Source organism: Urocampus carinirostris, chromosome 10 (genome assembly GCF_059441175.1).
Source record: "Urocampus carinirostris isolate Australia breed hairy pipefish chromosome 10, RoL_Ucar_1.0, whole genome shotgun sequence".
Classification (NCBI taxonomy): Eukaryota; Metazoa; Chordata; class Actinopteri; order Syngnathiformes; family Syngnathidae; genus Urocampus; species Urocampus carinirostris.
In genome coordinates, this window is record NC_142358.1 from 12,144,717 (window position 1) to 12,160,856 (window position 16,140).

Sequence of the window (16,140 nt, forward strand, 5' to 3'; positions counted from 1 at the left end):
GTTTTTATCTTGTTCGTTTGATTACTGTTGGTCCTCACTGCTTTGGGGTATTCACTTTCCTTTTTTCATAGCGATACAACTATAGCTTTTGTGTAGTTGCACAAGTGACCATTATCTTCTGTTTAATGCATTTTCTGGACTTGACTTGAGTTCCTTTTATTTATGTTTTGTATAGGTTGCAATCAAAATCATTGATAAAACACAACTCAACCCTACAAGCCTACAGAAGGTGAGTGATTTATTTTATTTTATTGGCATTTAAATGACATTCAGAGTTTATGTGTATTTTTTATGTTATATATTTATTTATTTATTTGGGGTTTAGAATAGTTTTTGCATGTGTTTTTTTTGTCCTTGTTTTAATTGTTATTGTTTTTCAATTATGGCAGTTTTTACTTTCAGTCTGACCTCATATAAAGGCCTCCGCCAAGGCAGAACCATCTTTAACCTTACCATTTATTTCCGCAATAGCCCTCGTGAATTTTTTTGTTCATTCAGTTGCTTGGATTGCCTTGAGGATGAAGAAACTGGACTGAAACCATAGCTTTTGCGTGGTCAAAAGAAGCATTGTAGTGTTCACTGTGTGTTTTTTATGTCTCAAGATGTTGTTGTAAAGTAAAGGCTTAAGAGTCACAGTCCATTATTGATTTCTGATTCAGCATTTCCTGTCTGGATTGTAACAGCAGCAACCACAGATAATCTTTCAACATTATTTTTCTTAACTCAAGGTACTAGTTTACCAAACCTTTCATCCAGGCCAACCCTCACTAAACGAGATTTTGGTCCTTCACTCTTTCTATTTCGTGAAAACCTTGGTGATAGCGTTTCATGCGTGATACAAATCACTCTTTGTATGGAAAACAATCACAGGCTTTGTCTGATTATCAGTTGGCTTTATCATCAGTGTCCCAACAACAACAAAATCCATACACCGCTGTGCAAAGGTTTGCACTAAAACACACTCTGAGGCATGCATTGTAGTTGTCTGCTGGTTAGCTAACATGGGATGGTAACGCCCAAGTATGGATGCTGTGTCTGGATTTCCATGATAAAAACTGGATCCCACCTCTGGAATAGATACCAATTAATGTCCAATACTGTTTCTACGGTTAATAAAATTATCAAAGTAAGGAGTTTTCCAATAATAGTATCCGCTTTGTCACTTCATTTTTCAATTAGAATATATTGTGACGTTTCCTCAAAGATTTCAACAGATAAATCTCAAATAAAGGTACCCATTTGCCACAATTAATTAACATTCTTTTATATGATTTATTTTCAACAGTTACTTTTGAATAATCATATATATATATATATATATATATATATATATATATATATATAATTTGCTGAGAGTTTTCTTTTAATGTTATTAACTTTATCAATGAATGGGTGATTTCAATTCTGCCCTCTCTGGATCAACATGTGTATTCCACAAGAATATCTTAATAGCTTAACGTAACACAGTATTGCATACTTGTGCCTTTCCACTTATCTAAAGCAGTTAAAGACATGATCGCATAACTAAGTAAAATATGTTTGTATATGCTGACAGATCCAACATCTGAATTTAATCAGATGGAGTTTCTTTTCTCTTTTGAAATTCTAAGGCAATTGCAAAGATTGTTGTTCTGCACTGTGTTAATTTCTATTTAACTTAAACTTACATTACTATGCCAAAACACGAGTTTTGCACATGTGTGTGTCTTTTAAATGGCATTTACTTTTGAAGTTTTAACTTTCTATTAGATTATTATACAAACATGTCAAATAATGCATTGATAAAGTGTGGGAGATTGTACGGTATATGAATTGAAATCCAGCAATGCTGGAAGTGTCTTTTTTTTTTTTTTTTTTTTTTTGTCTTTTAAGTCCCCTAAACTGGCCCCCTAAACTGGGAGCAGAATTCCAGACAGGCGAACAAAAGGGCCGCAGGCTGAAGTGCAGAGTTGTGGGGGCTTAGTACAGGACTGTAGAAAGAAATGAGAAACAGAAGATATATGGTCTTGGTTGTCACTTTTTCTTTTGTTCCCATCTGTAATGCAATTATATGCTTTGCCGTTGTGTCATATTGTTTGTCCGGAGTTCTTTTTTTGTGTCTGCGTGAAAGTGAAAAATTTATAGACAAGAGAAGGAGGCTGACAATTTGATAACAGCTTTTCCCACAAGTAAGAGAAACACAACACAGACAACCTGGCCCACTTTTAGGGATCAATACAATGCACTTCAGTGGAAAATGTAGCTTTGATGAAGGATCTTTGGTGTTTGGCCTCCGGCTTTGCTATCGTGAAGTTCTCTTTATAAGCATTTATGTTTTTTTATATAAAGTGATCAATAGGAAATTGTAACGTTTTCTAAGCATCAACTTAAAAATCATTTGCATACTATATTTTGTCATAAGGAGAGTGTGTTGGGGGGGAGTGGCGGCACACAAATACACGAGTAAATGTTCCTGATCTTTATGTGGAAATTGTGACTTGGACAGTATTTTCTGTAAAGCAGTCATATTTCCAAATGTTTTCACGTTCCCCGATAAACTGAGATATTGTGGAAATAGACCATTAGTTTCCACCAATGGAATCAGAATTAAAAGTGGATTTTGATTGTAGGTATTTCAGCCTGAAGTGTAGACTTTTTGGGGACTATTGTATCTTTGAGATGAGCAAACATCTGAATTTACTGAAATGTTCATTAATTGGCAGCCAAAGGATCTGTGAAAACTTTAGTTTACATTTTAATAAGCAACAAAATTGCCTTAACTTTGAAGATAATGCTATTGTAGGTAAAAGCTGCATGTCATTGTAGCTGTTAGCCAGGGGTTGCCAACCCAAAATGTTAAAGGAGCCATATTGGACCAAAAAAAACAACATAAAGACACTGCCCTACTTGAATGAAGTCGTAAGTTGAATTTGTTCGTAAGTTGCTCCAGTGCATTTTGTATGGAATGTATGTTTAAGGTTTGTATAGGTATGTTTAAGGCTTGTATAAGTAAAATGTATTGTTTTGAAACTGAAAAATAAACGTTTAATAAAAAAATATGCTCTATAACGTTACAACGCAGGCTGAATTATAAAGTATAGTACTGAAAAATAAAGCTACACATTAGGCGTTGACATTCTGTGGTCTGTGAAGCCCTTTGAGACTCCTTTTGATTGAGGGCTATACAAATAAACGTTACTTGACTTGACTATAAAGTTAAGTTTAAATTACTTTTGGAAGAGTTCGGCAACTTCCTCCTCCGTGGTAAAAAAGTGGACGAAAAAAAAACGATCCAACCATTTTCTCAACCGCATCAAGCTTTCTTATTCCACTTTCATTTCAAAAGAAACGGCTCGCCTCTCCTTTATTTTACAAAAACTTTTTTGAATAGATGCACGCGATATTAAACAATAAAAACGTCCTTCTCTTGGATTGCCCACATTAGCTATTTTGTATGAATGCTTTTTCATCGTAAAGGTCAATGTTTTTCCATTTTCTTGTTTGTAGCCCTCATCACACCAAAATCAACTTGGGATATGCTCTATTAGACTTCAAATTAATCTGACCCTAATGGTGACACGCACTATTGAAAATGGATGAACAAAATGGATGACGCAGAATCCCAGTCTGTGGGAGAGTGTAATCAAATTAACAAAGTGGAGCATCTGAATGCTTAAAGAAGAATTAAGAGGATGAAACTGTCACCGCTACTTTACATTTTACATGCCCTGTCAGTCATATGAACTCACACGATTAAGATTTATGCTTCTCTGTAACTTTTTCATTCCGTTTTTCCTGTTAAAACCCTGCCTGGATCATTCATTTCGGCTCCTGACCGGCTGCCATGACAACAGCCATGCCACGTTGTGGTTGCCGTGACGATGCCGGTATTAATCCCCTTGAGGGACACCGCCGGCTGCACAAGCAGCTGCTGTGGTTTACGCGTAAATGTGATAATAACCTTTAGAGCTGTTATCGTATTCCTCGATTTACAACGGAGTTCCAATATAAAGGGTGAAAATCCTTGAAAAGTTTGTGAAACGTGTTGCCAAGCTCCATCCACATTAGTTAAGGTGATTTTTCTCACGCACATCAGTCAAATTACTCTTGATATGGCTCATGCTTTATTTATATAATTCAAAGGAAGTTGCCACATCTGTTAATTTTTTAATATGCATACTGTTATGATAGACGTAATCTTAATACGATTTTAAGAACTAATTTTCTTGAACTTCCAAAGACACTTTAAAATCATCAATGAAAAATAAATTATAAATAAATAAATAATAAATAAATAAAAATCAATATAATGTTTTTCCTACATTAAACCGACACGGCATAGGTAAGAAAATGTAATAAATATAAAAAAGATCAAAATATAACTAATTTTGGCCCAATAAAAGTAGGGCTTTGGCCCTTAAAGGAGTTGTACGGAATTTTGAACTTTGTTACTCTCTTCCATTTCCTGCCTTAAAGTCAAGATTGAAACCTTAATCAGCTCATTTGTGATGCGTGTGCAAGTGCATGCAAAAATTCTTCTTTCTTCATCTTTCTTGAGGTTTTGGTTAGCGTTGGTTGGACTATACTAGAAGCAGGCCTTTTCTTACCTTTACCATTTTTATGCTACACTAAAAATAAAATAATGATGACTTTTTGGTGCTTCAACCAATGTGTGTCAGTTGGGTTTTTAAATTTAAATTTAATTAAATTTAATTTTCTGGGGCACAATATTACAACAACCAGTTCAGGGTGTCCATTGCCCGCTGCCCGATGATAGGTGGGGCGGGATCCAGCACTGCCGCGTACCTACTGAGGATAAGCGGTGAAGAAAATGGATGGGATTCTATAACAAAATGAAAAAGGCTGTTGTTTGGGCTCTTAGGATCAATAATTGAATATTTATTTTGGTTGTCTGATGTTCTATGTCAACTGTTTATATATCTGTTAATATCTAATCTTAATAATAACTTTTTCCTTCATCTACTCTTTATTTTGGACAATATTTACTTGATACATCCTTATAAGTTCATGTTATTTAGTTACTGTGACATCTTTAAGGCTGTTGTGGGGAATGTTTTGATTCATGCGTCATTTGCCATTCCGGGACTGAACCTGCCCAACAAGGCCAAGTGCCTTCTCTCATTAACGCAAATGATAAAAAGGTGCAATGTTGCAATGACGAACTGAGGAAGTGAAGCTAAGTTTCGTTCCCGCAGGTTAGTTCTTCTGATTAGTACTTGCCTCCAGAATTTTCCCCCCTTCTATCAGTGTCACTGTTTTGTAAAATTGTGATTGTAATTGGTGATTCTACCTAGGATTTCTCTTATTGATTTTAAGTGGTAACCAAATAATAGACTGATATTTTTTTAGACAATTATTGAATACATATTGAATTTTTTGGTGGCCACATCAGACATTAAACTTTTCACAACTTGATGCCCACTTGTTCCACCATTCTTTGGAAATCAGTAATCTTTATAACAAGTACCGAAACACGCCATTTAAAAGCGCATCCAGAGTGCGATGTAAAATACAAAGCATTGAGTGTGAAATAGTGTGAAGAAGTGAGACTTCGACAGCAGCCTTGCATTTTTTTTCTGTCATTACAAACAATAGGAGACATAGGTCATTTGTGTGTGGTATAGGTGTTAAGTTAAATCAAGTACAACTGGCTCCATAGTGAATGTCTGCACTGGAGTCAGTCAAATTATTATAGCTAGAAATATTTGCAGTGCATGTGGAAAACATTGATTTGTTCCAGAAAAATCCCACGAGGATTTAAGCGTTTTATTTTCTTTAACGTGCTACACACACCACACTGTTTTTAATAAATTAACTTTACTTTTTAAATTTTACTTGAAAGACCCCATCATTACAGAGAACAAATTCATGTCCTTGGGTAAGACACTGAACCCCTAATACCCCCAATAAGCAGGTTAGCGCCTTACATGGCTGCAAGGCCGCAATTAAGAAATGTGGAGCACATTGTAAAGCGCTTTGGGAAGTCATTGACTTGAAAAGCGCGATATAAATGCAGATCATTTCATTTTACATTTTTCTTATCTCTAAATTTAAATTAATACAAACAAACACATGTAAAATCGATACCACTGCAGAAAAAGGCTGTAATGTAATATGGCAAAAAGAAGCACACAACGTGCACTTTCTGGAAGCACTGCATTTATGTTTAGCTTCCTTCATAAACATCAGATACCGTTTTTTTAATGAAGTAACACCCCCATCTAGAATGTCTCACTGTGCCACTAATTGCCCATCGTAGTCCTAGTGGAAGCATGAATAATATACAGTCCATAAAGAGAAAATTTAATGTTGTTTGACAGCATTAAAACAGCCTTGTCTTTATCTTAGGTTTTTTTTCCTGCAGGTATCAAACAATTCATTATCACCTTGCAAAATTCTTCTAAATACTTCATTATAATGAGACAATAGGGCGGGGCAGTGTAGTAGGATGGAGTACCATAATGGATGAATGAGAGGGGGTAGTACGTAGCACAAATACCCAAGGGAAAAAGATCTACCGCTATGCTGTGATTCATTGGCTCATCAAATATGGCTGATTATGTATGTATGAAAATGAGTCACAATGATGTCACTTTCTTTTTTTGCAGCTTTTTCGTGAGGTACGCATCATGAAAACCCTCAACCATCCCAACATAGGTAAGTTTCACTTGTGTCTATTATAGTTTATTGGTAGATTATATTTAGTCTGACCTTTCCTACTTGTGCGTAACAGTCCAGCTTTTCGAAGTCATCGAGACGGAGAAAACACTATACCTGATCATGGAGTACGCCAGTGGAGGTAAGTAATGTTGACACACTTGAGCATTTTGTGCAGAATATAGCATGCATATGTAGAGCATCTTATTGATTTTTTTTTTTTAAAGCATGAGAGAGCCCACACAAGGAAAATCATCTTAAGCGTTTCGCCCTTATTTGGAGGGGACAGAGTCATTGCACACGCATGGTCGTGGTTTCCTTTCATTTTAGGATGAAAATTGTGAACGTAGGAAAGCGACTTTTTCAAAAAGTCCAATGCCAACCCAAACCTCAAAAAAGATGTTCGAGCACATTTAACAATTTCAGATACTTGCACACGCAACACTAGGAGCTGCAATCATGATTTTAGTCAGAAGATGGCATTAGCAAGTAGAATATTTTGATCTTACACTCACTACCTTTAAGTCACTCTTAACACACACCTGATTATAAAATAATCCATCCTAACATACACCGCACAACAGGTTAATCCGGATAATCTTTATAGAATGTTACTCTTTACTCAATTAACATCCATTCACTCAGCATAATCTTATGAAATTTTCTCACAATTAACGTTTGGAAGAGAGAAGCACACAAGGGCATAGGCGAGGCGGGCAGCCGCAGCATTTTTACCATGACACACGGGGGGGCTGCACAAAAACTTCCCCAAAAATAAAAATCATAATAATAAATGTGTTCCGTGAAGTGGTTTTGTATTATCTAACTACATACGTCTTTGCCTCTTGTAAAATGCGCGCCCCATTGTTGCAAGTTTGACGCCTTTGCTTGCTGCGAAGGTGTGCAAAGAGCCCAGTGACAGGCTGTATGAGATAAGGAAAAGTAAAGGGAAGGGGCGGCGAGTGTGAAAGTTCACCTCTGACTGTGCGTCTCAAAATGAACGGCCCGCGGGTGGGGGCTGGGAGGCACGCGGAGGATTCACTGTAGTACTACATATTAAATGTATAATGCACCCACACCAGCCTTTGGGAAATGTAGAAATACAAATTCAAAAACAAAGTTTTGACTAGTTTGCCAAGTCTTGAAGACAAAGAGCTGGAGGAACAATGTGAGGCACTAGGCACCACACTGTCCTTTAAGGGGCGCTCAGATTTAGACTGTAAACAAACAGCTAGTGCAAGAAATCAAGAGCTTCTCTGACCTGCCATCAAAAAAACTGGAGCCTCTTTGAGCTACTGATCCCCTTTATAGATATCATAGATCTTCATCATCGATGATAAAGATCTTTTTGAGATCTATCCCAACTTTTGGACTGCCTTCAGGATTGCACTGACCCTGCCAGTCACGGTGTTTCAAGCAGAAAAGAGCTTTTCAAAACTGAAGTTGATCAAGTCGTACCTGAGGTCAACCATGTTTTAGGAACAACTCACTGCCCTTGCCGTCATCAGCATTAATCACGAAATAGGGAAGCAGAATGCTTATGACGATATTCACGATGATTTTGCATCAAGAAAAGCCAGGGTGAGGTTTTAGTTGGTTTATTCATTATGCAACTAAACTTTTTAGTATGTTTTCAAATGTGTGTGATTTTTTTTTTATCTGCTGTATAAGAATATAAATCTATTTTATTGTTTTATATTATTGTTCTCTTCACGGTTTTTGATAAACATTGTGCTTTCTATGTGTATAGTTTATTTACATTTATTATTTAAGCGTCTTAATCAACATTCCCCATTTTAATGTATATTGTGTATTTGCATTTATTCAAGCATTTTTGTTACTTGTCATGTTTATGTATCTAGTGTTTTTGTATTTGTTATTTAGGCATTTTTTGATAAATATTTGCCATTTTTATCAATATAGTGTAATTATATTTTGGAGGGGGTCTCTCCCAGGGAGTAATTTAGTGTAGACCCGGCTAATAATTTTATCATCATCATCATCATCATTCCCTCACAACGAAACAAAAAGAAGTTCCTTCTCAACTTGGAACACCTATTTTTACTTTACTACAATGTCTGTGGTGTTCTTCCTTGCCTGCTTAAATACCTTATAAGGAAGTAGCCCACTACATATGAGACAAATGCACACAAACTCAAAATCACATGACCTGACTTAGTGTTAATCTACTCACACAATAACATCAAGTTGGATCAGACTCATCATTCCTATTAATAAAAAAATAACGGCTTTAATGTACAGTACTGTGTTCAATTTTATGACTCACATTCAGTTGTATAGTATGTTTAGATAAACTCCACCTATTTAACGTATTATGTTATACACAGATCATGTGCTTTCTGTGTATCACTGATCAAAGGATAGAAACAGTTTCCTCCATGATTTAATGTTTTTGCTCTGTTTATTTTTGTTGTTAAACCCAACCACTGATTTTTTTCACCTTGATGAGCTGCCATGAATCTAGTAGTGACTACAAGTCTAGCATTTGAATCCATTAAAAAGCCCAGCCAACTAATGTGCTGAAACCTGGTGATAAATGGGCTAAACCCTGGACTGCCCAATTGAAAAAGGCATTTTTTGTGACATGAAAAGGAATGCAGTGAGACAGTAAACCACTCTTAACTTCGTTATATACTTGGCATTAAAAGAAAAGTCCCCGCCCTTGTTCTTGTTTGTAGTTCTTCAGAAAAACAGCTGATTTGATTCTGCAGAATTACTTTATTGGTGTTGATATGAACATTATGTGCCAATGACATTCTACACTTTTAGGAGAGGTGTTCGACTACCTCGTGGCTCATGGCCGCATGAAGGAGAAAGAGGCCCGCGGCAAGTTCCGACAGGTCAGTTCCAACGTGAACCCGCTCGTCTTCGTAACAAACGATTTCATATGACGCAATTGCTGCATCATGCACAGTTAAAAGTTGGTTGTGTTGGCATGGGAACCGGCAAAGCCGGGCTGTAATTTAGCAGAATGTGACGCAAAGGCACCACAGACATTTCCAGTGCACTGCAAAATATCCCAAAAAGAGGCAGTTAAATCCCCCATTGTATTTTGTCCACTGGACATGAAGCACGTTTTATTATCTTTCCACAGATCGTTTCGGCCGTGCACTACTGCCATCAGAAGAACATAGTTCACAGAGACTTGAAGGTGAGCACACACAGAAATACAATCATAATTGTCAAGTGTGGGAAATATTTATTGTGATATTTCTGAAGGGCAGACTTGAATTTACTAATAGATGCAATAAATATATCCAAATGAAATGAGCACTCAGGCATACAAACGATTTTTAAAAAGACCAAAAACAAACAAAATTCATGGATTTATACACACACGCTGTCGTGTGAAAAGCCACTACCTACATAATTTTTTCAATCATGGACTTGATTTTACTTTTACACTTGAAACATTCAAGTGTAAAAGTAAAAAAGTTTGATTCCCGGCTCCTCCGTGTTATATGTCGAAGTGTCCTTGGGCAAGAAAATGAATCCCTAATGCCCCCAATAAGCAGGCAAGCGCCTTGCATGGCTGACTCCCTATTGGTGTGTGAGTGTGTGTGAATGGGTAAGTGTGAAGCACATTGTAAAGCTCTTTGGGAGGTCTTTATTGACTTGAAAAGCGCTATATAAATGCAGACCATTTACCATTTACAAATGATTAATCTTTATTAAAGAAGTAAACGCAAAGTATTTCTCAACAAAAAGCTGTTGCGTGGTTCACTACTATGGTAAAGTCAGCATTTATGCTTGCAGAATATGTGTTAAGAAGTAAAAGCAACCTGTTTTTATCTCTCTGACGGCAACCATTTTAAGTTCTGTTGAGTAAAGACACGCTAAAGCTAATGACCAATCATGGCTCTTCTTTTGAAAGCAGGTGAACTGTGATTGGTCGTTTGCCGACTCGGGCAAATTCTATGTACCCATGATCAAGAATACATGTCTCAAACCCATGGCCCAGGAGCCAAATGTATCCTGCCACATCATCATATGTGGGCCACATGAGCTTAAAATAATTAATGAGTTGATAGAGTACTTTGACCAAAACCTACATTTCCCACGATGCCTGTTGACTACAATGCCTGTAAAGTCACAACATTGCAGTATTCCCATATCAATGCCAATGGGTGGAATTGAGAAATTAATTATCCTAAAAATGTCTAAACACTATTGTTTTTTTTGTTATATTTAAATATTTTTTCAATACAACTATAATATTTGGGACTTGAATAAATAATGCATTTGGAGTTATTTTACATGGATTAGTTACATACTATTCATTTACATTTAGTTACATTCATAAGGGACATAAGGCATTTAAGGACAGCCATTAATAATGAAAATGAGTGTGACACTTCTGATCTAGAGTATTCTATTTCCCCTTCCACATTGATGGATTAAAACTGATTTAATTTTCTACAAATTTAGTAAACAGTCATTTGAAATGCCATGTTTGGATTAGTGGGGGCCCAAGATATTACTTTGAGAAAACCCTATGGGTTAACTTCTAGATTTATTCTTTTTTGGGATATGTTTCAGTTTTTGGCAGTAAATCGATTACCCTCTTTTTTTAATTACATACAAAAATAAAAATAAAATGGAGGGAAGTGCAAATTATTTTATGTAAAAGCTTGATGTTAAAGTTAAGATGGATAGCATTTACCCTTGCACATGTATTAGCTTATTTAAAATTCACAACATTCGGAGCGATCATTTATATATAAACATGTGCAATCCTGACTTCATTGTTATCCTCTTCTATCCAAGGCGGAGAATCTGCTACTGGACGCCAACTCCAACATAAAAATCGCTGACTTTGGCTTTAGCAACGAATTCATGGCTGGCAGCAAGCTGGACACCTTCTGCGGCTCTCCGCCCTACGCCGCGCCCGAACTTTTTCAAGGCAAAAAGTACGACGGCCCTGAAGTGGACATCTGGAGCTTGGGTGTCATCCTCTACACACTAGTCAGCGGCTCGCTGCCATTTGATGGCCAAAACCTGAAGGTTTGTGTTTGTTGTCGTTGAAATGTTGTCTGTGAGGCTAAAATTTGTTTTCCATGCAGGAGCTGCGTGAGCGTGTCTTGAGAGGGAAATACCGTGTGCCCTTTTACATGTCCACAGACTGCGAGGGAATCTTGCGCCGATTCCTTGTCCTTAACCCTACCAAGCGCTGTTCGCTGGAGGTGAGCGGGATCACCAATAGGAATAGAAGGGTTTATTATTTCTTCAATTGCTTTTATTTCAACGGCTTAAGTTAAAAGTACATATCATCATGTAAACAAAATCTCAAAAGGCCCAAAGACTGCCAACTTGTCCTTCTGGCCCATTCTATTCAGTTTATAGTTTTACAAGCTTGCAAAGTGATTCAATGTCACTTTTATTGGTAAAAACTCGTGATACTATGATTTAGTCAGCCTGGAAGTTGTTCTTTTAACCATTCAGGCTTATACAAATGTGCTGTTATTCTGGCAAATTTGTTACTGTAGCTCTGAGGTAACAGTATTGTAAAAGAGGTTTGGATCCCACAGTCACTCTCAGATATGTTTTTGTGTTTTAAGAGAAAGGAATAGAGTTGTTGCTGAGTATTTTTCCCACTTACAGAGATGTTTCTCTCAACTTTAAAATCACTAAGTATATTTGTGGTTTTATTTCTGTATTCACAATTGTTGAACCAAGCAGAGCATATATTTTATTTCTCGTCTTTAAAAATTGCAAATTGTTGTAGATCAGTTATTTTAAAATGAATTGATGCAATTCTGTTTATTTTTGTTTAAAAAAAAGATATATATTTTGACCATAATTTGACTGCTATATTTAGCAATTTATATTTTTTGTTGTATACCTCTTCAGTCACAATTTCAAATTATTGTATACAGTAATACCTCGTTCCATAAAGAATCCAACATCTGTGAAGTAGAAACCTTAATTTTTTTCACAATTATTCTACAATTAAATACTCTATTATACACTGAAACAAAATAAATAAGCATTTTACAGGCTCAAGCATGTGTTGGAAAAAAAAGCACCGTATACACTTTTTTGTTAAAATTTATTTATCTTACGGATAACAAATGTAGTGTCAAATAATAATAAGCAGTGAGACTGTTTAGCCAGTCATAATGCAGAACACAATGCACAATGCAAATCTGTGAAGTAGCAAAACTGTGAAAAGTAAACCACGTCATAGGGACAGATTACTGTATGTAAAGTCAACTATTTTAAAAAAACACACACATACTGTAAGCAGAATCATTTTACATTATTTCCCTGGCGACATTTTCCCAGCAAATCATGAAAGACAAGTGGTTAAACGTAAGCTACGACGGAGATGAGCTGAAACCTCACAAAGAACCTGAGGAGGACTTCAACGACACCACCCGCATTGGTGAGTCAACCCTCTTTACCCTTCATCTCCTTTAACTTTTAAACAGAAACTCAAGGGATCGAAACCTGCCTGATATTTGACACATGTGGTTGCAGATGTGATGGTGGGAATGGGTTTCACAAGGGAAGAGATCCGAGATTCTCTGCTCAGTCACAAGTATAACGAGGTGACGGCCACGTACTTGCTGCTGGCACGCAAGAACGAGGCAAGTATAACGAAAGAGTTTTTTTTCTCGCTGTATGATGTGCTCCCAATTTACTTCTCTGAAATTAGTACATTCAAATGTGAATCACTCAAATTATAGTTTTTCTACTCTTTGTGATGTTGTGCCTCCAGGAAACTACATCACTTTAACACTTTATCAATTTAACACTTTAGGACCAAAATAAGCTAACCTTGCTCATTCTACAATCATGTATATTTGCTTTACAATTTTTTGCACAAGTCCTAACTATTTGTTTACAAGGTACCACTATGCACTTCATGACTTATGCGTGCACTGTCTATTTATCTGCCGTACCGTCTACATGTGTGTCTTAGTGGAGTGTGTCCTAGAATTGTGTTTTTGTATTTTATTTTCTAGACACCGTGGGCTGAGAGAAACGCAATTTCAATTCTCTGTTTTTGCTGCAGAATTGACAATAAAGCTGACTTTGACTTATAAATTATGATCTACTCCAGATGCAATGCCAAAAAATGCACACTTGTTAAATGTTTTTGTACGTATTTATTTGTGTATAATGTGTACCCCTAATTTAAAAAAAAAAATAGTATAAAATCTTGTTTCAAGTTTTTTAGCTCAAACTAAGCATTATCACATTATCACTATGGATGAGCAATAATTAATTAGCCGTCAGATATCGCTGACCTCATTTGCTCAGCATTGGATACAACGAGATTCGAACCCCGATCACAGAAGTTAGAGCGCCGGATCTCAACTATTCGGGTACTAGAATAAAAGATGACGACAAAGAAAAAGGCCTTAGATTTGATCTCATCACAATATTTTTACTCAGGGTGCCACGTGGTACAACATTTATTGCCGCATTATGGGAAAGTGTTCAGCCAAAACAACGTGGTACGGTGAGTAAAAATGGTGTAATGATGAGATCAAATGTAATCCCTTTTCCCATGTCTCCTAGGTCCCTGGTGGTATAGTGTTTACACTGAGTATTTGGGCTTATTTTTATTACTATTATTATTATTATTGTTATTATTGTGCCGGGCCGTGAGAATATAGTCAGACATTAAACCGGTTAGTGGTACAGAAAAATGTTGTAGACCACTGATCTATGTCACTGGTGGTCGAGTGGTAATGATTTTGTGCTCTCTGCTGCCGCGACCTGGGTTCGATTTCCGTTGTATGCAATGTTTTGCGATTGTTGCCAGCGATATTTTTTGACTCATCAATCAGTGCACAAATTCAGTATTGTACAACTGTAAAACCTTTTGTATAACGTGCACCCACGTTATACACAAATAAATACAGATATTATGATTCAGTTACAGATTTGGCCATGATATGTCAGAAGAATCTCACCTCCTTCACTGTCCCCCTTTACAACACATCATCAAATTTGAATTGCTGCCACTCTCTGTTATCTTAGGTTGCAGGCACGGTCTCCCGGTCAGCCAGCAGTCTAAGCTTGTCTCGTGTCAGGACTGGCACCATCGCCAACGGTACCAGTAAACACACGACTTCCTCCTCTAGTTCTACTTCTTCAGCCCACAAGCCGCAACGCAGCGTTTCCACCTATCAGCGCCAAAGACGGCATTCCGACTTCTGTACGATTTGTTTACGTCTCGTCCCTGCAACCTTAAAGTGATTTGCATCTACTGAGCATCTTTTTTCTGGTAGGTGGTCCGGCAGCTCCCGGGTTGGCGCATTCCAAACGCAGCCCGAGCGGGGCAGCAGAAGGATCTGCGCTTAAGGAGGAGAGGCTGTCGGTCCGCAAGCCAAGCAATAACGCTGTGGGATCTCGGAGTATCCCCACACCGTCCAGTCCCATGGTCAGTTCTGCTCACAATCCCAACAAAGCTGAGATTCCCGACAGACGGAAGGAGGCCAACTCTACCGCGGTAAAATACGTCTATTTTTTGTTTTCACTCAGTCCATTCACCCTCATATTGAGATGCAAATCTCTGTGGCTGATTTCAGGTCAGGGGAATAAAGCAGCATCCAGATTAACCTGAGATGAACTCTTTATTGTATTTAAATGTTTGTGAGGTCTCTTTTACTTTCTTTGGTAGATTTGAGTTACATGACCTCGCTTTATGTGAATTTCCCTTAGGGGATGAATAAAGTATCTATCTATCTATCTATCTTTAGTTACACTCCTGTTTTATGACTAGTGACCAGCTTCTTTGCTAACATTTACGACAGAATCAACATGTTTTATGCTAAGTTAAAGGACACGCTAGCATCAACGAATTGGGTGAAGTTAGCTGCCCAAGCACATCTTACTGAACACTGCTTGTTATTGTAATTATTGGTACATACAAGATTTTAATGTCACTAGAGCACAGGAAACATAATCTAGTTGGAAAAGTACCGTCAACGTAATTAGATGAGTCACCTGCATTTTTTGTATGTTTTGCTTTCTTTTTTGTGCCATATATATTTTAACCGAAACACATTTTGCATTAAAAAAACACAAATCTTTTTTTTTGTTTTTAAAACCTTCTTGATGTGCTGATGGGATTTTATATATTTTCTTTTTCCAGAACAATGTCTCTAGTAGTGGCATGACACGAAGGAACACGTATGTGTGCAGCACAGATAGACACTCACTGTTGCAAAACGGCAAAGAAAACAGGTAAGAAACATTTAAAAATTAATGCATTTGTCCTTTATTGATTCTTTAATGCTCAAGTTTTTCCCTTTAGTGCAAGGTAAAAAATATTTGGACATATATAATTTAATAATGCTATATGTTTAGTGTATGTATTAAGAGTGGATCAAGAGTTCTCATTGAACATTTTGTGAAGATCTGCATGTGGTTTTGGTTCTACAAACCAATGTGAAGTGTAACTTGTTGTGACAGATGGTGATGTGCTGCTGAGTATGTTAGACACTG

The 16,140-nt window shown here is 36.9% G+C and overlaps 1 protein-coding gene across 4 annotated transcripts in view; it reads left to right on the top strand.

Annotated features, from left to right (window-relative positions):
* Positions 1-16,140, top strand: part of mark4b (MAP/microtubule affinity-regulating kinase 4b) — a 51,525-nt gene that overhangs the window by 19,368 nt on the left and 16,017 nt on the right. For all 4 annotated transcript variants that reach the window (XM_088344992.1, XM_088344993.1, XM_088344994.1 and 1 more), the window contains exons 3-14: positions 176-229; positions 6,609-6,657; positions 6,734-6,799; positions 9,448-9,518; positions 9,773-9,829; positions 11,446-11,682; positions 11,742-11,861; positions 12,964-13,063; positions 13,159-13,268; positions 14,671-14,848; positions 14,922-15,142; positions 15,788-15,879. In XM_088344992.1, coding sequence (XP_088201118.1) covers positions 176-229; positions 6,609-6,657; positions 6,734-6,799; positions 9,448-9,518; positions 9,773-9,829; positions 11,446-11,682; positions 11,742-11,861; positions 12,964-13,063; positions 13,159-13,268; positions 14,671-14,848; positions 14,922-15,142; positions 15,788-15,879 — 1,355 coding nt within the window. The remainder of the gene's footprint in view (positions 1-175; positions 230-6,608; positions 6,658-6,733; positions 6,800-9,447; positions 9,519-9,772; positions 9,830-11,445; positions 11,683-11,741; positions 11,862-12,963; positions 13,064-13,158; positions 13,269-14,670; positions 14,849-14,921; positions 15,143-15,787; positions 15,880-16,140) is intronic.